This window comes from Pipra filicauda, unplaced genomic scaffold (assembly GCF_003945595.2).
Source record: "Pipra filicauda isolate LSUMZ 115617 unplaced genomic scaffold, ASM394559v2 scaffold39_size4671491_pilon, whole genome shotgun sequence".
NCBI classification, from domain to species: Eukaryota; Metazoa; Chordata; class Aves; order Passeriformes; family Pipridae; genus Pipra; species Pipra filicauda.
The window spans coordinates 2,870,528-2,898,511 of NW_024104531.1; the positions used below are offsets into that span (position 1 = coordinate 2,870,528).

The following is a 27,984-nucleotide window of genomic DNA, read 5'->3' on the forward strand; positions in this document are numbered from 1 at the left end:
AAAATTCTGTAGAGATATGATGGTAAATCTACATGGAAATTCATTTTTACATGTGATTTAAAGCCAAAAGCCTGGTTTTATCTAACCCTATTACACATTGCTTTGTTGATCCTTCTGTTTGTGCAAGGTGCAATCAACTTCAAAACCTATTTTTCTCTCCAGAATCCAGGATATGCTGGACGGCAAGAACTTCCTGAAAACTTGAAGATCAACTTCCGTTCAGTGGCTATGATGGTTCCTGATCGTCAAATCATAATTCGTGTTAAATTGGCTAGTTGTGGTTTCATTGCTAATGTTGTACTGGCAAGGAAATTCTTTACACTGTACAAGCTGTGTGAAGAACAACTGTCAAAGCAGGTGATTATGTTCATATGGGAAAAAGTTATTTTAGGGAAAAACTATATATGATATCACAAAGTATTCATATGAAGAAAATGGAAAAGTTCATGTTCACTAAGTAAGCGAAATGACACTCGCAGTTTAGTAATGCAACCCTCTGCTGTCCTGGAGATTAACTGCTGCCACAGGTTTGTTGGTACAAGAACGGGACTGTCATTCAGAACACTGCTTATTTTTAAGATTTAGCTTTAATGAATGGTAATGATTGAGACAAATAAAGGGCTTATGTACTAGTTGGCCCTACAGAGTGGATTGAGAGGCATTTGGTTTGTGTTCCCTGTGCTTGTTTAGATGTTTCTCAAAGTCAGTTTCCAAGGGCCACAAAAAATTCAAAATAATACTGGTGGAGTATTTCTTGATAGTTCTCATGATTGTATTTCTTTTTTCTGTCACACATTACAGTTTAGTAGATGGTAGAAGAGTTGGAGAGTGAAGTCACCCATAGTAATACAGCCAAAGTCTAGTTGTTGGATGTTTGGAGGCATTTGAACCACATGTGCCACTTCTCATACATGTCTATATCTTAAATAGTAAATAAGAATTGTTTCATCCCTATTAACTTGGAGAAAATTTTCCCAAACTTCACATATCTTCTAGGTGCATTATGATTTTGGCTTGCGGAATATATTGTCTGTGCTACGTACATTAGGAGCAGCAAAAAGAGCAAATCCCACAGATACTGAATCAACCATTGTCATGCGTGTGCTGAGAGATATGAACCTGTCTAAACTAGTAAGTTCTGAGGGCCTGATAAATTACTTATACTGCACTTTGGAGTTATGTGATCACTAGAAGATTGGATGTGACCTTTACACTGAAGCTAGCTTGGAAATGTTTTGTTCTCTGAATAGAACATTTTGGCTGGGATAGAGATAATTTTGTTCATAGTACCCTGTATGGGGCTGAGGAGAAAGTGAGAGAGGGGCTGTGTGTTTCTTTAGCTTCCTACCTGGGTTAAACTTTGAATTGTTCAGAATTTTTTTCCCGTATTTCCCCTGCTACCTTTAGAAATAAGTGACAAAATATATGTCTGTGTAGTAAGTTTAGAAACATTGACCTTAAGTATTTAGTAATGCTTTTGAAATAATCTGTTATTCATAGTAATGAGTACCAACTCACCCATCTAAATAGCTAAAAAAACTCTCTTTTGTTGCGATACTTCATCTTTTTTTTAAATATCTTGGACAAATAATATTATTGCTAAAATCTACTTAAGAAATTCAGTCTGTATGTTGGTGGTTTATTTTGATTAATGGAAGCATCATGAGATCTCTTTCTGCTGTGTCCTGCTACTGTTTAGCACCTAGAAGATTACCATAGTGGTTCCTTGTCTTCTCAAATATATTTCTTTAGATCTGCAGGAGCTAGGGTTTGTTTTTTTAAAGATGATAGAATAAATAAAATAGGTTTTAATCTGTGTGGCTTTTTGTTTTCCCTGATTTTCACTAGATTGATGAAGATGAACCTTTATTCCTGAGTCTAATTGAAGACCTGTTTCCAGATATCCAGCTTGATAAAGCAGGCTATCCTGAACTTGAAGCAGCCATTGACAAACAGGTGATGTTTCTCTTGATCTGTGCTGCTCTGGCATAACTATCATGATGTGACATCTAAGAAAATGATTTTTGTTGAATCTATCCAGGTGGTAATTATGTTTTACTATTTAGAAGAACAATAAGCTTTTCCATAAATCTTTATCATTGGCATATTATTGTTGTTAAGCTTATTCTTCAGGAGGTCACTGAATTGTGATTGTGGTGCCCTTTGTTTTCTTGTGAGTCATTTGTGGGGTCCAGTTTTAAAAATGCATGTATATAAGTTTGCCTTATGTGACCCAGGATTAAATATTTGTATAAAATATAACTATTGGAACATGAACTTGAGAAAATATTTACTTAAAATGACACTTCTGTTTAATTTCCCACTAGATGTTTGTAGCACTTCAATAGGACCAACTTAAGAATATAATTTATATACATTTATAATAGATATATTATAGATATATCTAATAGATTAGATATATAAAATAATATATATATTAGATATATAGTAATAGTTATATTAGATCTATATCTGTAATATAGATATATTAGCTTTATATCTGACAGCTAAGCCAACAGCCAGTCACTTGCTCACTTTCTCCCGGAGACTGGGGGAGAGATTCAGAAGGGAAAAAGAGAGTGCAAAAAAGCTCATGGGTCTAGATCAAGACAGTTTAATAAATGAAGAAAAAAGAAATAGAAAAAGGTGATGCAAAAGCAGTTACTGACCACCAGCAGACTGATTTTCAGCCAGTCTCTGAGCAATGGCTACTTTGGAGAAACTTCCAGTTTTATTGCTGACCATGTTACCACTGCAGGAGCACTGGGCTAGATGACCTTTAAAGGTTCTTTCCAATGCAAACTGTTGTATCATTCTGTAGTACAGAGTATCCCTTCGGTCAGTTGGAGTCAGCTGTCCTAGCTGTGTTCCCTCCCAACCTCTTGCACATCACCACTCTTCTCATGGACAGAGCAGAGTGAGAAACAAAGAAGGCCTTGATGCTGTGAAACACAGTTAAGAAACAGCCAAAACAGTAGTGTTATCAATGCTGTTTTGATCACAAATCTAAAACATGGCCTCATGTGGGCTCTTATGAAGAAAATTAACTCCATCCCAGCCAGATGCACTACATATTACAAGTGTTAACAGAGAATCTTTTGAGAACATATCAAGTCTGCTTGTGACCATACTTTTTTTACTGATAAAGGAAATATCTAGTCCACAAGATTATTATAATATCCGTGAATTTTAGAAATTATTAAGAAAAGTTTCCATTGATGGCATTGTATTAGAGTGAAGAAATAGCTACCATGACCATCTTGTGTTATGTGAGGAAAAAAATCAGATACATTCTATTGTATCAAATTTTGGATGTATTACTGTATCTATGTTGACTCTGAAAACAAGTCAGAGGGCTATATTTGATACTGTAAAAAAAGGTAACTTGTCTGTTTTGGTGTCAACTGTGATAGTTTTTAATATGTAAAAGATAACAGAGTTTTCTTGTGTATCTTTGAAAATGGAGCATATGATGTTTACATTTTGTTTTGCAAACTCCATTGCTTCCACACTGGTGTTCTTCATGGTGATGAGAAGTTGGTGGCAGCATGGACTTCCTTGTTGCTGTTCACAGATTTACCTTGTTCTGCCTTTTGTTCTTGGCTTCCTTGCAAAGAGAGATAAGCTGAACTGCTATGAGCTTCATTATGCAAGTGATATAGCAAGTGGTAATTCCAGTTCCATGGTTCTAACTGACTACGTGACAGTAACTGTAAAAACTGTTTTATCTTATCAGTAAAAAGTTAGTCCTCTTTTCACTGGTAATAGTTTCTGAGATGCTTGTTGAACAGAAATTATACCAAAATTAAAATATAATTGTTATTTTGAGAGATTCACCTTTATATCATGATCTTGAAGTTGTAGAAATGTTTTTGACTGTCAAAACCATAGTGTGAATCCTTAGGAGATAGTTCTAGCTTTTCTCTACTGGCTAACTACTTTCTAGTTCACATCAAGCAGAGTCATTTTCACAGGCAAAAGCAATACCATTATAGGGAGATTACTACTTTTTATTAGTATTAGTTCCAAGCTTAAAGATGTTAACAAGCATATGATATTTGATTTCAAAAAAATAATGATTTTTCTTGGAAAAATGTTGCTGAGAAGTTACTCAAAGATCTGTCTGTATACTAAGAAATATTTAATGATGCTTTACATGAAAATTTTTGGTTATTTTAAGCATTTAGAAACACAAGTCATCATCATCATAAAAAAGTAGCTATTCTGAGAAGCAAGTGGAAAAACAAGTGGAAAATGCTATGTAGCTGTGAAAGACATTACTAGCAAAAGTGTTTCTAAAATCCTTGGCTTTTCCTTGAAATGATGTTTTAACACTAAGAAGAGATAAAAAAGGAAGGTTTATCCTATTTTATTTTTTCTGAATGCGTATTTGAGTACCAAATATCTCTTCTTTTTCCAATTTTTTTTTATATACACGAAGCCTTTACAAAGATTGTAGTAATCTGCTGAAGATATATATTTCTGTTAAAGCATCAAAGTATCTTGTGCACTAAAATAATAGTAATTTGGTTTTCTGTCACTATCTCTAGGTGGAGGAAGCTGGACTTGTTTGTCATCCTCCTTGGAAACTGAAAGTTATCCAGCTTTTTGAAACCCAGAGAGTAAGGCATGGATTGATGACACTAGGACCTAGCGGTGCAGGAAAAACTACTTGCATTCACACTTTAATGAAAGCAATGACAGGTATGTGAGTATTTGTATTTTACTGTATTGTACTGTTATTGAACTTTTAAAATGTAAACTTTAAACTGCATTAGAAAGCCTCAATTTCTTCACTGTGAGAAAATATTACTGGAAGAATCAGCTTGTGTGTTGAGATACTAATTATTGTAATAGTATCTTTTAAAAGCTTAAAAATGTCTGACATTTAAAGTCATATACTTTATGTCCTATTTTCCATGTTATGATACTTATATCAGAAATTCTTATTCTAGAAACGTTAAGCAAGAGGAGTTCTGTCTAGATAGGCAGCTTAGACAAGTGATTAAACCATCTCCTGGGTTTGGCTGAAACCTTTCCCTAATAACAGAACATGCTGACTTGGAAGGAATGCACAAGGACCATCAAGTCCAGCTCGTGGCCCTGCACATGACCATCCCTAGGAGTCACACTGTGTATCTGAAAGTATCATCCAAATGCTTCTTGAACTCTGTCAGGCTTGGTGCTGTGACCACTTGCCTGGGGAGCCTGTTCCAGTGCCCAACCACCCTCTGGGGGAAGAACCTTTTTCCAATATCTAATGTAAACCTCCCCTGACACAATTCCAGGCCGTTCCCTTGGGTCCTGTCACTGGTCACCACAGAGAAGAGATTATAAGTATTTAGTTCTTTTTGAATACAATTCATAAGACAGGGTCTTTATCTGCAGTATGAAGTAACTACTTCTATCATTTGTTGCTGCTAGGAGATAGTTCCTAGTTAAGGCAGTGACAAAGTCTTAAAGGGTATTCATTTTCTGTCCTGAATGGAGGCTTGAGGAGTGTGTGCTTTTTTCGTCCTCTGTATTTCTAAACAAAAATATTGGTTAAAGAACATCTCTTTGAGCTTATTAAACTAAAAGGTCATAGCTGGGGGACAAAACCCATCTCTTGAGGTAAGCTTGTTTTACCCCATTTCATAAGCTGCCTATACAATTTTCCAGAAATGGATAGCTTCTTTAAAAAATAGTTCAGCAATACATGCAGTACCCTACTCTGTTAAGAAACACTGTAAGCTCTATATTGCAGCGTAAATCACATTCCATTTAGGAAAAAAAGCAGAAAGAACAGGTATATATTTATATATAATACTATACATTATACTATTTTTCTATGTTTTTCTAGCACTGAGATGTGAATTTCTACCAATCTAAAGCCACCACCAGCTTTTTCAAAGCCTGATATTCTCACACAACCTCATGAAATGTTAAACTACATGATTTGTCATATCTTATATGTTAGTGAACTCTGACTATCATGAAGATATTTTAAAACAAGTCATATTTTAGCTCTTTCTTTCAACATCTTATTATGGGCTTCTGACTAGTTTTAATATTGGGTTTTCTAAAGATGTTTGGTATAGGAGTTTTTAAGCTGTTAATAATGAGGAAAAAATAAAGGTTATATGATCATGGAATGGCTAGATAGAATTTAGCTCCTAAAAGAATTCAGAAGGATATGCCAATATCTTATACTTACCTATTCCAAGATATATGCAAGTGCACAGCTGGGCAAAATTAAAAAAAACAATCAGTCATGTGGAGCATCTGTCTGTTATTTAGTCATTGGGTTTTAAAAATGTGCATCCAAACTAAAGGCTTTGAAGCTCTATTGCTTGATAAGCCTTCAAAATATTAAACTAAACCTCAAATAAATTTTAGTTGCTACTCTTCTGTTCCCCATGAAGCTATGAAATGTGAATTATACTTTCAAAAGTTTCAACCTTTGTTCTACTTTGTTTTGATGGCTCCCATTAACAAATGTTGATGTATAGCAAGAGATAAGTTTTCCAAGTAAATACACAAAATCTTATAATTGTGAATGCATATTAAAGCATACATTTGGGTGTAATAATTTTGAATTTGTTGAAGTTCTCTGACTGCTGAAAAGAAATACAAAAACTAACTGATGATCTGCCTTCACAGATTGTGGACAGCCACATCGTGAAATGAGAATGAATCCTAAAGCTATAACTGCTCCGCAAATGTTTGGACGTCTTGATGTGGCAACAAACGATTGGACAGATGGAATATTTTCAACACTCTGGAGAAAAACTTTAAGAGCCAAGAAAGGTATAATGAAAAACACTTCCCTCCCAAATGAAACAAGAAAAACCAAGCTGCTCTGTTCTAAATGATTTGTGTTCAAACTGTCTAGTGTAACAAGTACTATTTCACTGAATTTGCTAAACCCTCTTTTTTGAATATTAAGCCCTTGTATGGAAGAAAAGTGGAAGGTAAGAGTCAGTTCCCCCAATAATGGTATACTATAAAAAATTTTGATGCAGTCAGGATTTCTATCTGTTCTCCAGCTGCCATATTAAAAGGGAGTGAATCTCATCAGCTAGCCCTGCACGTATCACAGTCCATCTCAAATGGCACTAGAGAATTCTGTTTAGGCAACCAACTTCTGCCTAAAATAGTGCTAACATATATTCTTAGACTGCTATATTAACTAAAAGATTGACCTTGGTAGTTTGATGCTAGATAGATTCTTCTTTGTTTTGTCTGAAAATCTGATCTGTATGTGATCTTATCATTAGGCCTTAAGGACAAATGGGAAAAATAAAATAAAATCCTGACATTTGTTGCATTATTTTCATACAAAAATTCTTAGTCTTCAAGAATATAGATATTTTTCAAATAGAAAATATGTTTAAATTTAATTTTGTTGTGTGTTGTCTCAAGTCTAGAAATGTAGCAGCCTTCAGAATGTAGCATAGCATTAACTGTTGATTTTTTAATTTTTTCTCTTCAAGATGAAATAAAAATTAGCATACTCACATGACTTCCTCAGATTCACTCTTTGCAAAAATTCTGTAATGTCTCTTTATGAATCAAAATCCAGACCATCTCATGCTTGAGATGCCTGAACTGTAGTTGTAAAAAGCCTCTAAATAAAACAAGTTTATCATCTGGAACCTCTTTGGTTCATACCTAGCAATTCTCCAAGCCATCTAGGTGTAGATAGTAAGGACTCACTCTGAAGGCACATCTGTGATTAAAGGGCTATCTAGCAATGCACAGCGGGGCTGTCTGCTCCCGAAGAGATGGGGAGCCAGAAGCCAAGGTGGGATCTCTTTCCAGCCAGGGCCTGTTGCTCAGTATCCAAGTGAGGTGATCAGAACAGAGCCAGACACTCCTAGGAAACAGAGATAGGCTGTAAGATACATTTCTGTTACTAAATTGGAAGCGAAGGAAAAACTTAAAAGGGAGCTGGATCAAGTTTATGAGCAGAACAAACCACAAGAATCTTCCTCTAATGGACCTCTTTTACTTATGACAGCGAGCATAGTATTTGAAAGAATGATTTTTCAAGTGTTCTTTTCATTTGATTTGTCTACATTTATGCAAACTCTTTGGAAACAAAGGAATGCTGTTTAAATTTAAATATTTCTATAGCTCTTATATTCTTTATGTTGTTTTATGTAACTCAAAATAAACCTATTACTGTCTTGAAGACTGGATCCATAAAACTCTTTCAGACTATTAAAAACTGATGACTTATGCTGATGACACTTTATGTATTGAACAATGGATAATAATTATCAATAGGTGACAAAATGAAGTACTTAATTGAAACTGAGTGATGGAAAAGGTAATTGTATTAAAATCTGAGATTCTAGCTGTGTGCATGAATTCAGAATTAGTTAAAAAGTTGTTTGCAGAGATAAGAAACTGGCCCTTGAAAGAAACTAGAACTTCCTCCACTGGCTTTTTTATCTGTTGTTCTGGATTATAGGTGACCACATCTGGATAGTTCTCGATGGTCCAGTTGATGCTATTTGGATTGAGAACCTTAATTCTGTCCTGGATGACAACAGAACTCTGACACTAGCAAATGGTGATCGGATACCTATGGCTCCAAATTGCAAAATAGTCTTTGAACCTCATAATATTGATAATGCTTCTCCAGCAACAGTTTCAAGAAATGGGATGGTATTCATGAGCTCATCAGTTCTCAACTGGAGTCCTATCCTTGAGGTACAATAGCTAAGTGATTGATTATGTATTAGAAGTTTTACCGGATATTTGTTCAATCTTTCACTGTTGTTACTTTAGGACCTATTCCTATTTTTGTGCCTTTTGCTATGAAATAGCTTTTACACTGTATGAACTTATAGGTCAGTACTTAAAATAGCAATGTTTCTGGTAGTTTATACAAGAATGAATGATTTTTTAAGGACCATAGTTAATATAGTACACTATTAAAAAACATGTCTATTTCACTTTGAGACAAATTTATAATTGAAAGTATTTTATGCAATTGAAGAACAACTCAGTTTTCAGAATACCAACTACCTGGCAGCCCCTAGTACAGCTTTAGACCAAGGAAGAAAAAAAGACTAAACAAGCTGATTCAGGAATCTTTAAATCCTCAATAAAATAAATATAAATCCTGTTGATATTTCTTAAATTAATTGCAGTTGGGATTTAGAACCAGAAATAAAGTCAATGCAGCATCAAAGTATGTAATTTTTAAATTGATGTTCTCACTTGGCTGTCTGTTAACATTTCTAGAAGTAAAATATCTGAAGAACTGAGCAGTAGTTGCTGTCTCTCTGGCGTGGAATGAATAATTTAGAAAAGCAGAACATGTTTTGGAGTCAAAACTAGTATATAATATATTGAACTATCAAACTGATTTTATAAAGTATTTTTCCTTTTCTTTTTTTTTTTTTTTTATTATCTTCCAAAAACCAGTAAAAATCAATCCTAATCTTGACTGAATGCTAGTAATGATGTAGTGGATGATACATTTTGAGACTTGAGCATGCTGGGTTTTTTTCACATAGCAAAAATGTTGGTAAAGATGAAATATAAGAGTTCTCAAGAATTTACCTAATGTTCCGTAGTAATATCTTTCAACAAAACTTTCAGCATTAATTTCAGTTTTCTTCCCTTTTAAGAAAACAATAGAGAAAATACCAGTAAAAAAAAAAGTTGATTTCTGATTATTATTTTATTCTTAAGCCCTATATTGAATTAGAACTTTATTGGTGAAGTAGACTCCCCAGGATTAACACTTTTAAAAAAATTGAATTAAAAGAAGTATTACTTTATTTTCTCTGTATATTTTCTTGTCTATTCCATCTTGTTGAGTATGTTTTGTTGACATTATTTTGCTTTGATAAAACATGGACTGTCTCATGAGTATCAAAAATGAAAACTTTTTTCCGTGTGGCTAAGACACTGATTCCTGCAATCATATAGATAATTACTTAATTACCTTCTCCCGAAAACCAAGTTAATATACCTTTCTTCAGTATAATCCCAAATTAAATTCCTTTATATTGGCTTTAGACTTTAATTTTAAGCTAGGAATAATTTCCTGTTTATGAAATTACAACACCATCCAGGCCCTTGTAGTGTATTTATCTCTCTACTTTTCAGACTCAAAAGAACAAAGCTTTATAGGTTACTCTGAGCTAACAGACTAAATTTTACTGTCCTTCTTTCTAGCAGTTATCACATTAATAAGTTTTTTTAAATAATTTTTAAAATTAATGTTTCACGATCTCATTCTGTCATTTCATTTTTCAAATCAAATAGAATACCTATGGAAAATGCAACTAATCCTTACCTAGGTAATGTTGCTTAAGTAGCCCTATGAAAATACAGTTGGCTTCATATTAACTTTCAGATGTCAGCCTTTTGTAGTGGTTACTCTATGTTATTCTTAGCTTTCTTATTGTTTTAACCCTTAAAGGTTCTCACGCTTGCAAGTTTTATATAGCTTGCTTGTTTATAACCAGATTCCTCATCCATAAATCCCTGATTTGTCTGGCAATGGAGAAAAAGTTGGCATGCCACAGGCCATGGTTTGTGGCACTGCCTATATCCCCTGACCTTAATGCATTAGAGGTTTCGGCACAGACATAAGTCAAAAGAGAAAGTATGCTGCTGTACAAACCCTGAGTGCCAGGCAGTGCCTGGTGCCTCTTTTTGGGTCTGGAGACAGGAATGCTGGGGAAAGTGTGCCCACGGCATGACATTTGAAACAGAAACTATCAAAATGAGGAAGGCCATAAACTTGTGATTTCTGGCAAGAGAGACAAAGTTTCTTTTCCATGTGCAGATCTGAAATGGCAGGTCAGTATAACACCCTGAAAATAGGTGAGGAGCATCAAGACCCACTAGGGAAGGCAACAGAAGCCAGTTTAACCATAACCAATTAAGAGGAAAAGGAGCGGGGATTGTCATCAGAGAGTCCTTCCTGTGTCAGAAGCACCCATGTTCTATGACTTATTGCCTATGGAGGTTTGTTTGTGAAATACTAAGGGTTGCTGCAGAGGGTCAATTACATATTTCCCTAATAGTGGCTGGAGCTTTCCCTTTTAGAATGAGATTAAATCAGATGGAACTGTCTGTTCAATCACAGCTCTTAGCTATACTTTGGAATCATCACTAATTAATTTGATAAGTTCTTTTGTCAAGTCCAAAATGTTTGTATTCTTATTAGGAAAAAACATGTTTTATAGGTTTCCTAAAAATTTGGCTGGTAAAACTTCAGTTTTACCAATGCAAGTACAGGCAGCCAACACAAGTGCCTTATGTATATTACTGCCAGGGCTTACTTTTTAAAAATTTTTTAAACTAATATGGATACTTGGGAAAGTGTAATTGTAAGTGTCCTGCAACTAGAACAATGGCTGCCATGTTGTTCCACATTTGTTGTTTCTTTCTGTGCCTACAACACTGCATAGGGCCTCCTGATGTTAGGTTCTCTCCTTGCATTGGTTAATTTGTAGAAAACCACTTCTTGAATGTTTCAGCTTACATTGTGCTATAGATTCATCAGCAAAGACAGCAGAAACAAAGAAAAACATTTTGTTTTGCATTATCAGTTATGATTTATCTCCTCACTTTGAAGTGATATGCAGACAAAATTTAGTTATGTCGAAGTAAGTGTTGTATGAAAGTAGTTTCCCTTAATCCATAACCTTTTACTTTTCATTTATTTTGATCATAGCAAGAGTCTAAAGGAAAACTTTTTTGTTTGTTTGTTTTTGCCTTTGGATATAACATAAAGAAATTATGTTCATTTCACCATGAAACAGCCCTTCCAACCTCCCTTCCTTTCCCCCTTGAAAAATTTGCTATAATATTTCAGCCTGTAGGTATTTATAATTTGATCCAATAGCATTTTTTTTTTTTTTTTTTTTTTTTTCATTTGGTCTTACTTCATAAATAAAATATCTTGAGGGATCTTTCAGTATACCTCCCTTTAAATCTATTTTGTAATACAATATACTACATATTTCAGCAGGTCAGGGTAAATGTTAACCTTGTATTGTTCAGTATAGCATTTCCTTACTTTTGTAATAGAATTAAATGGAGTTTTCTTTTTTAGTTCTCTAATTCTCAGATGCTGAATGAAACATAATATTTGGTGATATTTCAGAAGAACTTTGAAAAAAAAATTAAAGCCAGATATGGATAACTTAGGAAGTTGTTGCATATATTTAGATTTTCAATCCTTACAATTTTTGAGCAACTAAATATAGCTGCCTATTGGGATGCAGTATTGTGATGTGCAACTTCCAAGTTCAGTGAAATAGATCTCAAACTTTTCATATTGCTGTTCTTGTGTAATGTGTTTCTTAAGCAGATTTTGTAAAGTGATCAAAGGTATTTGATCCATTATCATCAACCTTCTCCAAAGCAAGAACATCTTATTAGCATTTATATTTACCCCTAATATCTTTTTAACAATCGGTGAAGTTCTGGATATCTGTTTTAAGTACTTCTGCCATTTAATCATTAGCACTTTGTTTTCCACCTACCTATCTCTAGAAAGTTTTTCATATATATATATACCTATTTGCAACCGGTCCCAGAGTTTATTTACTTTGAGAAGTAAAACGTAGAATTTCAAAATATTATGAAGGTAGTGGAAAGAGTAGAAAAGAATCATGGAAGCACAAAATAATGGAGGTTGGAAGGGACCTCTAGAGATGGTGTAGGTGAATATAGCTCACTTAAAGCGGTCATCTAGAGTAGGTTGCTAAGGCCTGCATCCTGTTGAGTTTTGAGATGGATAGAGACTCCAGAAGCTCACTGAGAAACCTGTTCAGTTTTTAACCACCCTCGCAAAAGAAAAACATCTTATGTTTAAAGGGAATTTGTTTGATTTCAATTTTTACCAGATTTCGTTTTGAGTTTTGGGGAAGAATCTACAAGTGTTTTTGCTGGTGCTTATATTTAATGTGGGAAATAAATTCACAGGGTGTAAATGAGAAGTATTGTGCCACACAGATGAGAGAAAACTTAAAGGTAACTCAAAGGAGCATGTTACTACTTTCAGTTAAAGGCATCAAAGAACAAATCCTTTTCTGTGATCTTAAGAAGTGGGTAGTTTTACTTAGGTTTTGTTTATCCAGCGTTATAGATACTGAGATACACAGTAAAAACACTACACACACCAGCAGACATCCCTCCTGATAGCCTAACTTTTTTTCTGCAACTACCAGATGTTTCTGGGGTATCCTGTATTGTTTTCCTGGTTAGAAATAATGTTGTGTAGAATAAATCAAACTTGTGTCCAGTAAACATTATATTCTTTCTTTGTAGAGTTTTTGCATGCTTTTTACAGCTGTTGTGATTAAAAAATATTTGAAAATAATTATTTTTATGCTTTAGAAAGCTTTAAAGTGCTTTTCCTCTTCAGTGTTCATCTTTAACATCCAGTAGGAATTATGCATACCTGGGTGAAGTTTGACCTTCTGCTAGCTAAACCCTGGCCAACAGGCAGGGAATCTGAGACATGCCCTCTCCCCTCTTTTCCCCCCAGGAAATCAACTTTTGATGCTTGTTGAACCTTTTGAACTACTCTGCTTGAATTTAATGAGACTTGGATTGGGAATTAAATTTCTTTTCTTAACATGCTTTGCAACAGGGATTTTTGAAAAGATATTCCTTCCAAGAAGCTGAAATTCTACGTCAGCTGTATTCTTCATCGTTCCCAGACTTATACTGCTTCAGCATTCAGTCTCTGCATTGCAAGACTGAGATGTTGGAAGCCTTTGTGATTATGCAGAGCATTAATATTCTGCAGGGCCTTATCCTGCCTAAGGTAAGTAGTGTGGATTTTTTTAGTTTTACTTTATCTGTCTGTTCATTGAAGACATCTGGAAATTTAAATATGACTGAAGGCTTTTAACCTGATATTACTAATTATTATCAAGTAGAATTTTCAGGCTAATGAAAATAAAAACCTAACTCAATCCTTCAGGAGCAAGGTGGAGAATTGACTCCAAAATACTTGGAAAGGCTGTACATCTTCTCTCTCATGTGGAGTGTAGGAGCATTGCTAGAACTGGAGGACAGATGCAAAATGGAGTACTGGCTTCGAAACCACGCAACAATAAAGCTTGATCTTCCCTGTATCCCAGAAGGCAGTGAAGATACAATGTTTGATTATTATGTGGCATCCGATGGTTAGTAACCCAGCAGGGTCATATGGGTTAAAATTTAAAAGTAATTTTTAAATTGGGCTTCTTTCAAAGAATTAATTAAGAAGTATTTTGTAGCTTACTTTCTTTTGCGTCCCTTAGCAAGTTTTGTTTTACAGCAACATTTTACTGGTGACGTTTTTTCCTTATTTCCAGTGAGAAGTCAGAATGTGAATATATTGCTACAGAAAGCTGCATGGACTTTACTATGATGAATTGTCAAGTGAATAAAAGCAGACAGTCTTTGTTGTTGACATAATTTATGTAGGAAAGAGGAATAAGCCTCTTAGATACAATTTGAGAGATTCTATGATTATTTGATTCTATAATTTTGGTCTGAATATACAGAGTGGGATTGGTGTATGTGAGACAGAAGCACTGACAGATGAGTCAACTCAATGGAAAACAAGGGAAGCAATGATGCCTTGTATTTCTAAAACATTAACTTAATTTCTTTCTTATTAGGTAACTGGAAGCACTGGAATACACATGTTGAAGAGTATGTATATCCCAGTAGTGGTATGCCAGAGTATGGCTCCATTCTTGTGCCTAATGTTGACAATGTGAGAATGGATTTCCTTATTGAAACCATTGCAAAACAGGGCAAGGTACTTTTTCTATATTTCACATCAAAAGAGTGCACGATAATGGTTTTGAATTAGAAGTGAAATATTATGTTATTGAAAAGGATGAAATTATTTTTTTTAAATTGAAAATGATGTTTCCTGAAGCTGCATTCGTGTAAATGTGCTTGAACTCTTTGAATACTCACTGCTTCCAAACTTTTCTGTCTTCCCCTCACCCATTCTTTTTGTAGTGGAAATAACTGTAATACAACTGAGATTAGGTCAGAACAGGATCATTTTTTTCACATACCTGTTGGAGAAGGAGAAGCACATAGAGCAGCAGATTCACATAAGACTCAGCTGATATGAACTCTGCCAGCATGGGGCAGTTACAGAGTTTATGTAACTTTAGGTTGTGCAATCCTGTTCTTCACCAAACCTGTGTTACATAGTCAATTGAAGTCTTTCAGACACTGAGTCTCTAGACAATACACTCTTTTTCAAATACTCAACTCCTTTATGGAATAATGCATTAGTTTGGTTGTGCTGACTGACATGACCGTTAACTGCAAATATTTTTAATTTGTCAAGCCTGAAAAGTCTATGAGACATTAACTATTTTGCTTCTGAACCCTTGTTAAGAACTCACTTTAAATAGCTTTTCTAGTTTCTTTTCAGTTTAAAAGCTAAATGGGATTGCTGAGCTTTTGCTGAGACACTTGGCTTTTGTGTTTCATCTTATTTCAATGTTGTCTTTGTCTAGGCTGTCCTACTAATTGGAGAGCAAGGAACTGCAAAGACTGTTATCATCAAAAGTTTTATGACAAAATATAACCCTGAAAGCCACATGGCTAAGAGTTTGAATTTTTCATCTGCAACTACTCCATTAATTTTCCAGGTGTAGTAGTCATTAATCTTCTAATGCAATGTGACTGGTTTCAGAGAATGTTCTGAGAATTTGCCAGGAGAATGCTGCTGAAAGTGATTCTGAACAACAAAAAAGCACCTGCTCAAATGGTCGAAGTGTCCTAACACATGGTTTAAGACTTCTGTGATAAACATGTTCCATTCATGTAGTTATTGAGCTGTTAAAACACCATGCATATTATTTTCTTCATCACATGTAATGTTTTTGTGTCAAATGTATCAGTTCTCACTAACTGGGAAGAACTGTCAGATTTCACTAAACGCTGTGGGTAAAATAAGTGCTACCCACAACAATCTGTCATAAAAAGTGTGCTGTCTGCGATTTAAATTTCTGTAAATTCAATTACTTATTAAAAAAGTAATAACACATGCAGTGCATCTGCTCTAAGTTCATGTATGAATACTTAAACACCAAACTATACTGCCCGTCCAGATTTCTACTGAGCTAATTTTAATTATTCCAAGTGTCTTTAATCTGCTGGCGATATATATAGGAAATATTTTAATGAAGTCTGATATGCCAAGCAAAAGCACTATCTCCTGTAATCAGAAGTGCTATCTATAAGCTTGATATCTATCATCTGGCTCTATATCATAGTAGAAACTATTAACATATTTAATATATAAGTATGTAATTCTGATCTAAATTTCCTTAGTATTTTTCCTTCTATTGATTGGGCTACAAGCAAAAAGTAATGTATTTTTATTAAATAAATGTAAATTTAATTGATGATAGGTGAGAGTCTGATGATGAAGATATCTGAAATAGATATGCAAGACTAACTGTCAAGTCTCTGTTAACAATCTAAACCAAAATATTGTCTGTTACAACACACGTGCTTTAAAATTAAAAAATCTCGGTCTAACTAATGCCACTTGTGTAAGAAGACAGGAGCCTAGGCACAGTGCAAGAATGCATGTATTTAGGTTTATACTGAAGAATAACTATGCATGGTTAAGAGAGCTTTCATTTGGTATAGAATAAATAAAAACTGGATCTTAAGAAGAACAGAGAAGTGGAAAGATAATGAGAAGAACAGTAGAAATAAGTCTACTATTAGGCAAAATTATGTCATCAAGTCTATTTATTTATGTGAGTTTAATTATCACTGTATGCTTTTATGAAGTACGTTGATACTTTCTGGAAAGGTCTCCTGGAATCACATCTTTCATTTAATCCTTATTGCTAGTAACCATCAAATTTGCTGATAAATGAGTAAAATGAAAGTTTGATATGTATTCAAATCTGTGAAACTGTTAGGTATGGTTGTCTATTCTAGACATTTGTTGTATTTAATATCAGCCTAGTGTTGCATAGCTTGGGATTTCAGACACTCTAGTTCAACTAGCACAATTACCTCCTGTCTTGTGTAAACCTTACTTAGTAAAATTCTATGTAACAGAGCCATCAGTATGTTTAAATGATTGAATCTTGTATGAAAGGAGATGCCCTTTGTAACTATGTTGCTAATTGCTTTTTAACAGCGTACTATAGAAAGTTATGTGGACAAGCGCATGGGCACAACTTATGGTCCACCTGCAGGCAAAAAGATGACAGTCTTCATTGATGATGTGAACATGCCCATAATAAATGAATGGGGAGATCAGGTTAGTTTGTAAAAGAAGAAAAAAGAAGACACAAGATATTTTATTTCTTTTCTTGCTACACCATAAAATTGGCTGCTCAATCAGTCAGAAGAGGGTAAATTTGATATGTAGTACTTTATCTTTAAACAGTCATTTTAAAGAACCCATCTACATTATATTGTCATGAATTAATTAAAAATAAATATACTGACTACAAGAAGCAGTTTGAGTACTTCTTAAAACATGCCTATATCATTTTAATAATTTTTTTTACCAAAACTCATTTGTTAATTAAAAAACCAGGGAATTTGGCATGCAAACTGTGATAGCAAACTAACATTGTGGACAATAATTAAAATACTGTGAAAATTGAGAGGTAAGGAGTGTCTTTTCTGTTTTAGAAAAAATTGAAGTAATCTTTATGTACATTGGCAAGATTGTTCTAAAGTATATTGCTTTGGAAACTAATGTTAGAATTTCTATAGAAGTATAGTTGTAGAATGTACAATCTGTGGGGTGGTTTCAGCTGGTCAAACAGAAAAGCAAGATGTTCATTTATGGCTAAAGAAAAGGATCATGCATTCTTTTATATAGGACTAATTCTGTGTTTGCAGCTTGAAAACCATACTTGTTACACATTTAAATTTAATAAAAATATTTTGTATCATATGCAACATGTAAAGATGCATCAGTTTGGGCTTGATTAGAACAAACTGGAAATTTTGTGTTAAAAGGGATTCCAGCATATATAGAAATCAGTGTTCAAGTGAGAATAAATTGTAGTATGAATGATTAGTTCTAAACTAGGGATTCCCCTCTAGTCCCAGGATTTTTGTTCATAGATATTACCAATGGAAAGGACAATCCAAATGTGCTTATTCCTGGCAGTGCATTTTTGATCTGAAGCAAATAAGCAGGGGGTTGGGTGAAAAATAATGAGATACTCTTTATTAGTTCTTTCAAGTATATAAGTATGTTTTATATTTCATTTAGTTGTATGCATAATAATCTGTTACGTAAAACCTGGTTATTTTACAGGTCACTAATGAGATAGTTAGGCAACTGATGGAACAGAAAGGACTGTATAACCTGGAAAAACCTGGTGAATTCACCAACATTGTGGACATTCAGTTTTTGGCTGCCATGATCCACCCTGGGGGAGGTCGCAATGACATTCCACAGAGGCTGAAGAGACAATTTTCTGTGTTCAACTGTACTCTGCCTTCTAATTCTTCTATTGACAAAATTTTTGGTAAAGGGAAATTACCTTTGTATCCATCTCATTTTTGAAAATAGTAATTGATTTTTCTTTATCCGTCTATTTATAAACATTATGGTTAAAATTGAGGCTTAATCCCACTCTGATTTGTTTACTAGCACATTTTCCTTCAGTAATAACTCCCCATCTGTAATGTCATTAATCTGTAATTTTTTCAGGTCCAGTCACATCTCTGAATCAATTGGTATGCTAAGTGTTAGTAAGAATGACATGAAAGTATCATTGTTGCAGTGACAATGCTAGAGAGATGCTCATGTGCTGCTGGTGCTAAGAATAAGTGACTAATGACTAGACTTTCACAAAGGACAGGATCATACTGGTTTCTCAGAAAAGGTTAGCTATTGAAAGGCAGTGGAAGCTATTTTGGGAGAAAAAAGAACATTTTAATGCACAGTTAATTAAAAGCTAAATAACCAGTAAGTGAGCTGGTGGCAGAATGGTGTTAAGAACAGGTGAATCAAGATTTGAATAAAGACTGGAAAGCCATTTCAACAAACTGGAAAAGGTTTGGGGGATTATAAAAAAAAGAAAAAGAAATTTCAGATGATCATTGCTCTTAGTATCGCCCTAGTGTGTTTTTAAATTGGCATTTTTTTTTCCCCCAGGTGTAATTGGAGAAGGGCACTACTGTAGTGAACGTGGGTTTTCAGATGATGTGAAGAAAACAGTAGCCAAATTGGTTCCATTGACACGCAGACTGTGGCAGATTACCAAGCTAAAAATGTTGCCCACACCAGCCAAGTTTCATTATGTCTTCAACCTTCGAGACCTCTCAAGGATTTGGCAAGGAATGCTGAACGGTACATCAGAAGTGATCAATGAACCAAAGGTAAGTGCAGCACATCAGTGACTTTGTTATAATTAGTGTATGATTACTGTAGGAAAGAGAATGAAGAATCTGTCTTGGCGTTTGAGTTTGTTTTAAAAAATATAATTTCAGTGTTTTTTTGAGGAAAAGACGTTTTAGTCCAGCTTTTATAGTATCAACTGAAATGACAACTTTGTTGAAAACTATAACAAAACCTGATTCTTTTACACAAGAGACTTTGCTTCTATTTTCCGTTGCTGACAAATGCTACTTTTTTGGAAAGAATTGAGAAGATAAAATTATGAGAAGTAATGAACTTGTTTTAACCCAATGAAAATGCTTATATATTGATTAAAAAATTAAATAGTTCCACCTTCCAATTACTGTCTTGAGGCTTTCAGTCACTATCAATTATCTGTCTAACAAATGATTTCTGGCTTATGGTTTAAAAGGAAGAAGTAGTAACAAGTCATACTGATATTTTTGTTCCATAATCTGTCTTTCTTCGAGAAAAACATAATTTCTCTTTTAATTGTTTTAAGGTGAAGTTATCTAGAGTGTTGGGCTCTGAAACATGAAATGCTGGAAAAGCAATGTTTATGGTAGTCATGGAAAATTTGTTAGACATTTGGGTTATATAATCACTTCATGTTTAATGTACCTCCCTGCTTGTTGAATAAGCTCCTGAGTTGTACTGCATTTAAAATTTAAATTTTAGAATGGATTTTAATTTCTGAAGCTAAAAATATATAGCACTAAGATATATGTATATATATTCTCAATTAATAATCTTCTGAAGTACAACAAAGAATTGCTCAAAATGTGACTGTATAAATTTACGTGTTAGTTCTGAGACTTGACACAGTATGTGGTGCTGTAGGCTGAAACAAAAGGTCTTCAAGGAGTACTTGGAATTTTTTTCCACTACTGTGTAGCAATAGCGTGGGACTGAAACAGTGCTGCTATTATTAAGAATCTGGCAGTTTTTCCTCCTGCATCCTGTGACCAAACTGAAGGACTGGAAAGGTATATTGAATTTGGAGAAGGAATAATATAAACACTTATACTTTTTTGTGTTTTTTTTTTTTTTTGTTCTCTACTTTGGCTGTAGTATTGGTAGTTAGAAAAGTGGTTTATCAGTACATAAACATGTGTAAACAGGTGTGGATATGGTTTTAGGGCTAGGGAAATAAAATCTTCATTGGTAAATGCACTTCAGTTTGGAATACTAGGTAAAGGCTCCTTGCACAGTTAACTGAATGTAAGCTTAAGTTGCTATTGGGCAGAATAAGAAGCTCAATGTATGTCTTCTGAAGAAAGCCCCAAAACACTGTTGTTTTTTTTCTAAAGTTAATATGATTTTTAGATAAAGAAATAAAGGCTTTTAAGTTGGTATGGCTTCTTTGCAAGCCTAATGGGCTCCTCAGTACAGGAGAGACCTGGAGCTCCTGGAGTGGGTCCAGCAGAGTGCAACAAAGATGATTAAGGGGCTGGAACATCTGTCTTACGAGGAAAGGCTGAGGGAGCTGGGCCTGTTCAGCCTTGAGAGAGACAATTGAGAGGGGATCTCATTAGTGGGTATAAATATCTAAAAGTGAGGTGTCAGGAGAATTGAACCAGGCTCTTCTTGGTGGTGCCAAGCAATAGGACAAGAGACATAAACTGATGCACATGAAGTTCCATATGAATATGAGGAAGACTTTAGTGTGTGGATGAGTATGCACTGGAAGAGATTGTCCAGAGAAATTGTGGAATCTCCCTCACCAAAGATATTCAATTTTCTTATATAGGTGCTGATAAAACTGTGGAAGCATGAATGTAAGTGTGTTATTGCTGATCGTTTCACAACTGCAGAAGATGTTAATTGGTTTCATGCAACTGTGGCAAAACTCATTGAGGAGGAATTTGAAGAGACTAAAGCTTTGCTGGGTCATGAAATAGATGCATTCTTTGTTGACTTCTTGAGAGATACACCTACAAGAACTGGTAATGATGGACTCTGATAACCAAGGAGTGACAAGAATAGGGAAGGGATATGATAATCACAGATGCTAAGAAAAATATTTAAAAAAATGCGTAATAAATTTATGTGTAAGGGTGTCTGTTTTGTCCAGTGACATTGAAGGTAGCCTGTGTTATTGGATGTGGCACATCTTTATATTAATGGGATTTCTGAGACCATATTTATATCCAGGTTGCTTGTATATGAGAGCCTTACTTCCAGGTACATTTATGTGGCAGATAGACAAGACTGCCAGAGTGATCAAAGAAGTGTTGTATGAATGACTCGAAGTTGTGGGGTTGCTGTACTAGATAAAGGATTGCAATATAGCTACCATGCCCTAGAAATCTGGTAAAAAAGTACTGGCTCTGGGCTAATACAATACTTCTTAGGAAATAACTGTTACATAATTTTATAACAAATGACTATTAAATCAAATTTTCCTGAATGCTAGTTATATCTCTTGAATAACCCATATGGCTTATAAAAATATCTTTATATCCTTCAAACAAAAACACAGTATCACTGACTTTACTAAATGACCTGAGAATATTTGTTAGTTGATGCAAAAGAACAGAAGACAGTTGTTTGAATTTAGGGGAAGGTCGTTATTTAAGCCTTGGATGATTCAATTATCTGTGTTAGCATCAATTTAGTGATGGATAGTGGAGGCAATAAAAGACTGGCATGAATGGCCAAATGCCATTTGAATCTCTTCTTGTACAACTGAAGTAGCCAAAAGGCAGTGAGAAAAGGAGAGTAAAGGATAGGAAATATTTGATTGAAAGGAATCAAACAGAAGTAAAAGCAAACTGGTGTGAGAAAGTAAACAATTACATCCTTAAATAACTTGCTACTAACATCAATGTAGAGAAGACTGAAATATAAGTCAGAATACATATTGGGAGGGTAAAGATAAAGGTAAAAATTTAAATCCACACAGAAACCATCATGTTGAATTGAAATGTAAAATGAAGAATGTGTTTCTCAAAAAGCTTTGCCTTCCTGGTGACAGTTTAAATGTGCCTGCCCTGTATTGTGCCTTTTAACATGAAACTTCATCTAAATACGAAGTAGGAGGCCCTCATGTAGAAAGGTATGTTTTGTCTGCAATATAAATGTATGTTTGTCAGAACCTTGAGAACCCCCTTGTTTTGGCTTTAAGTGAAAACACTAATAAGTGCAATTTTGTTTGTAATTGTCCTTACAATGGGACAAAGTCTTGCACATTATGGTGGAAGTGTAAGAGCAGGATCCGGATTTCTGAGCTCTTAAATATATAAAAAAATTACATTTGGCATCAGTTTCAAATAGCCCTATGCTCAGGTTAGTGATATGTTGCATATACTCCTATTATCTCTGGATTGTAAAAGCACAACATATTTGTCCCTGAGATAAATACACAATGACTTGAGATGAAATAGCTCAAACATCAACTTTTAGGCCTCCTAAAAAGGGGCCTTACAGGGCAGACACATTTAAACTGTCACCAGGAAGGCAAGGCATTTTGAGAAATATATTCTTCATTTTGCATTTATATTTCAATTCAACATGATGTTTTCTGTGTGGATATAAATATTCACATTAAAGGTCACTCTTTACTCTCTCTCAGTATGTATTCTGACTTATATTTCAGTCTTCTCTACACTGATGCCTTGTAGGTAGAGTGTACTCAGTGCTCTTGTATGTACATCTAATATATAATATTATGTATAATAAGCCTGATTCTGTGTGGTGAGACTTCTAATTATCTTCACTTACTTAGCCCCAAGAGAGCCTTTGTCAATTATTTAAGCTGCTAAGGTTTTGTTATTTGCTTTTTGTTCTAGGTGAAAAACCAGAGGAAGTTAAATCAGATATTCCCAAAATCTATGAGCCAATTTCCTCATTTCATCAGCTACGGAATTGTTTAAATAAGTTTTTACAAATATACAATGAGAATGTTCGTGGTACTGGAATGGACATGGTTTTTTTTGAGGATGCTATGGTTCATTTAGTTAAGGTACAGTCTTGCTGGATTGCCATTTGTTGTTGTCCATTTGCCCTCCTGTAAGTAGAGGTATGCATGAGTCAAGGTAAATTACCTCTAAAACTGAAGCAACTAATTTATTGCCAACGCATATTTGATCTATCACTCTGTGACTAGGTATTAAAATCTATTAAAAACTTTTTGGAAAATGCACTGGATGGAACTATTCTTTTATATCTATCTTTTATGTCTAGTGGGATCATGGTGCTATCTATTCTAACTCTATTTCAACCTTTTTTGTTAATTCTTCTGAGAGCCCTTCCTCTCTTTGGAATGAGTCAAATGAAATTCAGGTTAAGACATAATTGGTTGCTTCTGAAGGAGTACATGCAGCAGAGCAGGAATAAATGTAGTCCAAACTTCTTTTGTAGATCCACAGTATGCTCACTACTTTTAAAATTCCTTTGAATATGGATTGGACCTGAACATAACTTTTAGCACAACACAGCTTGATACAATTGTCCACACAGCATAGGCCTCATACAGAGGAGAGCCTTTTTTTCTCTTTTGTACACTAACCCCCCATTGTCTCGGTTGTATAGTGAGGTTATCTGTGTTTCTTATAATAAATTATTAAGAACTGAATATGAAATTATACCATCCCCCCAATATATTAAATATCTAAACAATTTAAATTTAATTATAGTTGGCAAACACACTGCATCTGCAGTTTTCAAAATTCTGGGGTAGGTTCTTATAATTTCACAAAATTAGTCCCTTTCTTTCTAAGGTCTTCTCTGCAAAATGGATGATGTTCTGCTTTTTTTTTTTTTTTTCTTCACTGAAGACTGTTATTAGGAATCTCTCCTTTGGGTAGGTAGATGGTATACCATCTACCTGAAATATTATATTAGTCTTCACTTGGATAAAATGAATATGTAGTGCTTCTCTGATTCCATATTCTTGAAAGCAGAAATAACTGTGTAGACTTCAGACAGCTTCTAAGAGGAAGCTAGATAAGCACAGTTAAGGTAATGCCTAATCTGAGCTTTTGTAATAAGGCTTGAATGAATTAAAGCTGAGAGATATCTTAAATAGAGAACAAAGCTTCCAATTTATGGCTTGTGTGCCTCTGCCTGGAAAAGATCTAATAGCCATAATTGAAATGATCAGCAATATTTCAAGGGTGATGTGCAAATTAAATTTTCTCTGTCCAGTTAAATACTAAGTATGCTTAGACTAAACCTCCATACTTGATTTTATCTTTTCTTGTAAAACATTAACCTATGAAAAATAACAAGTGCCTTACACTCAATATATAAAATAAGTAGGTTTAAAATTGAGGAAAATTGGCATGACTATTTTTAATAGCTTGAAAAAAAGTAATTTAGAGGAAAGGCAAGTAAATAGGTATGCCAGATTGCTTATTGACATGATGGAATTCTAGTGTTATCAAAGGGATGTTCAAGATAATAAAGAGAACAGAAGCCAATACCCTGCATCACTGCTCGGATAGAAGGGTCCAGCTGCCAACCAGATGTTTGGTATTATTGTGCCTTTGAGAGGCAGCTGGCTCTGTGCTGCTCTAGGTATTAATGTGGGCTCTTCTGGGTACTGTGAGTATCTGCCCTCTTGCAACTGATGGGCTTGCAGCAAGTTTGTCTCCTGTGCATAAAGACGTATTTTCTCAGCATCAGGTAATATCTTCTACCTGTTTCCATGTTTCATGGCATTGTGTTTTGGCTGTGGACAGTGGGACAGGTGCTGCATGCAGTTCATAATTAACTCTGAAAATCTTTTTGCTCTGAATTGTAAAGGATCTGTTTGTTTACATTGCATAGTCCTGAATTGAAGGGAAATTTGAAGTAGTTGGTAGCTGCTGCCTTTTGATTTAAAAGATAAATAATAAAGCGGGAAAGAAATAGGGATCTAATCGGGAGATGTTTCACTGTGATCAAATATTCATACTGATACTGTGTGTTTTCACAGTCAAGTAAATGAGAAGCTTAACAAGTTTGATTATAAAGGCAGTATTATCACCTGCTGCAGAGAATACTGAAGACTGTTTGTCCTGAATTTAATATGCCTGGGACATCTTGTCTTTCTGGTCACAATGAAAGGACCTGGATGAGACTTAGCAAAGTTAACCAGTGGTCACGGTGTTGGGGAAGTTATTATTTCCTTCCCAATTTTAATAATCTGTCATGCTGTAATATCACATCACTAAGAAATCACAGCTGAGATTTACTTCTACTTTGTGGAAGTGTGAAATGCAATTGTACTGATAAATGAACATTCACACTGATGGAATCGAGTGGTTGCTATGCTATTTGGAAAGCTTACAGAAAATATTGCAAAGTACAAATATCCACTAAATATATGAATAGTAATATAGAATCCCTTAATTAAACCTTAAAATTTCAATTTTTTACTTAATGATAATGTAACTTTATTAATGCAGTAGCATAGAGTTTTTACACATTGTAGCAATAAACGACTGGTATATTACACAGATTTCTCGTGTGATTCGCACTCCTCGTGGAAATGCTCTTTTAGTTGGAGTTGGTGGCTCAGGAAAGCAGAGCTTGACAAGACTGGCATCCTTCATAGCTGGCTATGATATGTTCCAGATAGTGTTAACAAGGTGAGCATTAATTGAAATTAAAGTAAATAAGTACTTTGTGCTTTAACTCTTCCTGTAAATGAAACAGGTTCCCAGTCTCTGCAGTGAAAGAAACAAGTTTACTGTAGTCTAAGTACTGTTACACAGAGTGGAAAGACATGAATATCCTTTGAGACTTATTACATTTACTTGATTTTCTACAATAATTCTGAACTTTTACCATCTTTGGAGTAGTAAACTGTTTCATATGTTTCACAGAATGAGAAGGAATATTGGCAGTGTCAAGTTATCTTTGTGTCTTTACACAGTACATTAAACTGTACTGAAAGTATTTGTAGGTGGTATCTATCCATAATGCCTTTATGAACTTATATTATAATATTTGACATGCTGCCTATGTGAGGAGGTTGAATCCTCATCCCTGCCTTTGGTAGGAAGATCTACTTGGTAGATCGTCAGTATATGTCGGTATTTTGACTGTCTTTTCCAAGTATATTTTGTCATATTATTCAACCCAATGTAGTTTTTTTTGAAATATTTCAGAAAAGATAAATAAATTAAAAAAAAGATATATATATATAATATACATATATTATATATAAAAACAAAAAAAAATTATAAATGCTTCTCTGAATGACTTAGAATGAAAGCCTCCCAAAGTGTCTGTAGGACAAGTCAATGATCAGGAAATATTTTTGGCACTCAAATGTGATGTCATTCTAGAGAAGCTAAATTATTTTAAATCTTTTGCAGCTATGTTGGCTACAGAAGAAATTGTAGATTCACATGTAGGAATGCATACTGTTGAGGCTCTCATGAGAGGATCTATCTGAAATAAGCAGCTTTTTGCCTTAAATTCCAAGAGATTTTTTCTAACTTAAATTTACTTGTTGATTTTTTGGTTTTGGGTTTTTTTTTCTTTTAATCAGAAGTCTTTTTAAAAAAGGAATGAATATTTGTTCAACTATTCTTTTTTTCATAGATCATACAACACTTTAAACTTTGTGGAAGATCTGAAACTCTTATACAGAACAGCAGGACTGCAAGGCAAAGGCATCTGTTTTCTTTTTACAGACAATGACATCAAAGATGAGTCTTTCTTGGAATACTTGAACAATGTCTTATCATCAGGAGAGGTAAGATGCCTTCTTTTTAAAATGTATCATTCTAAAGTAAAATAACTACATTTATTTGATTATTGTTTTATATGTCAAGGGGAACACTTTCAGAAACTAAAACTCAAGTGCTTTTTATCATTGGAGTATTTTTAAAAATGGAGACAATGTATTATACTAGGTTAGAGTAAGACAAGCTGTTAGGGACAAGAGAATAGCTTTAAAGAAAAACTGAGACTTGGGGAACATCACTAATGTTTTAAAAGGTTGCCTGTTAAATTAACTACCTCATTAGCATTTAGTTTTTGTATGGTCAATTTATGTCCAGAATGGATGGAATGGGTTTTATTGATTTTATTTATTTATTTATTGATTCAGGGTTATGTTTCAGAGTAATTACTACTAGTTATTAGAATACAAAGAAATCAAAGCCATTGGAGAGTGGGTTTTACATTTAGAGCAAGTTAAGTTTCAGTGTGTTTAATGGAATAATTTCAGCAAAAGTTGTGGTTTAAAGGAGTGGCTGGATCTTAATAATATCAGGGTCTGAGATGTATGTCCCCTCCCACAATGCTACGTATTTAATGTACCTTATGCTATATATTCTATGTTATGTCATCTCATAAAGCATGAAAAATCTTTGTTTTTCTCAAAGGTGTCCAACTTATTTGCGCGGGATGAAGTAGATGAGATCATTAATGACCTCATATCCTCCTTCAGAAAGCAACATCCACGTAGACCTCCAACCAGTGAGGCTGTGTATGACTATTTCATGACCAGAGTCCATCAAAACCTTCATGTAGTTCTTTGCTTTTCACCAGTAGGTGAAAAATTCCGAAATAGAGCTCTGAAGTTCCCTGCTCTCATTTCTGGATGCACTATAGATTGGTTCAGCCAATGGCCTAAGGATGCTCTAGTGGCAGGTATGTGTAGGTTT

At 34.4% G+C, this 27,984-nt stretch overlaps 1 protein-coding gene across 1 annotated transcript in view; it reads left to right on the plus strand.

Moving 5' to 3' along the window:
* DNAH5 (dynein axonemal heavy chain 5) overlaps positions 1 to 27,984 on the plus strand; it is a 113,426-nt gene that overhangs the window by 51,041 nt on the left and 34,401 nt on the right. Inside the window, exons 38-55 of the mRNA XM_027738976.2 lie at positions 163 to 357; positions 997 to 1,131; positions 1,849 to 1,956; positions 4,551 to 4,704; positions 6,643 to 6,789; positions 8,459 to 8,700; positions 13,616 to 13,792; positions 13,952 to 14,156; positions 14,637 to 14,779; positions 15,501 to 15,635; positions 17,150 to 17,272; positions 18,290 to 18,503; positions 19,136 to 19,359; positions 21,129 to 21,324; positions 23,170 to 23,342; positions 25,823 to 25,953; positions 26,915 to 27,068; positions 27,703 to 27,970. Of these exons, the coding sequence (XP_027594777.2) occupies positions 163 to 357; positions 997 to 1,131; positions 1,849 to 1,956; positions 4,551 to 4,704; positions 6,643 to 6,789; positions 8,459 to 8,700; positions 13,616 to 13,792; positions 13,952 to 14,156; positions 14,637 to 14,779; positions 15,501 to 15,635; positions 17,150 to 17,272; positions 18,290 to 18,503; positions 19,136 to 19,359; positions 21,129 to 21,324; positions 23,170 to 23,342; positions 25,823 to 25,953; positions 26,915 to 27,068; positions 27,703 to 27,970 (3,124 nt within the window). The remainder of the gene's footprint in view (positions 1 to 162; positions 358 to 996; positions 1,132 to 1,848; positions 1,957 to 4,550; positions 4,705 to 6,642; positions 6,790 to 8,458; positions 8,701 to 13,615; positions 13,793 to 13,951; positions 14,157 to 14,636; positions 14,780 to 15,500; positions 15,636 to 17,149; positions 17,273 to 18,289; positions 18,504 to 19,135; positions 19,360 to 21,128; positions 21,325 to 23,169; positions 23,343 to 25,822; positions 25,954 to 26,914; positions 27,069 to 27,702; positions 27,971 to 27,984) is intronic.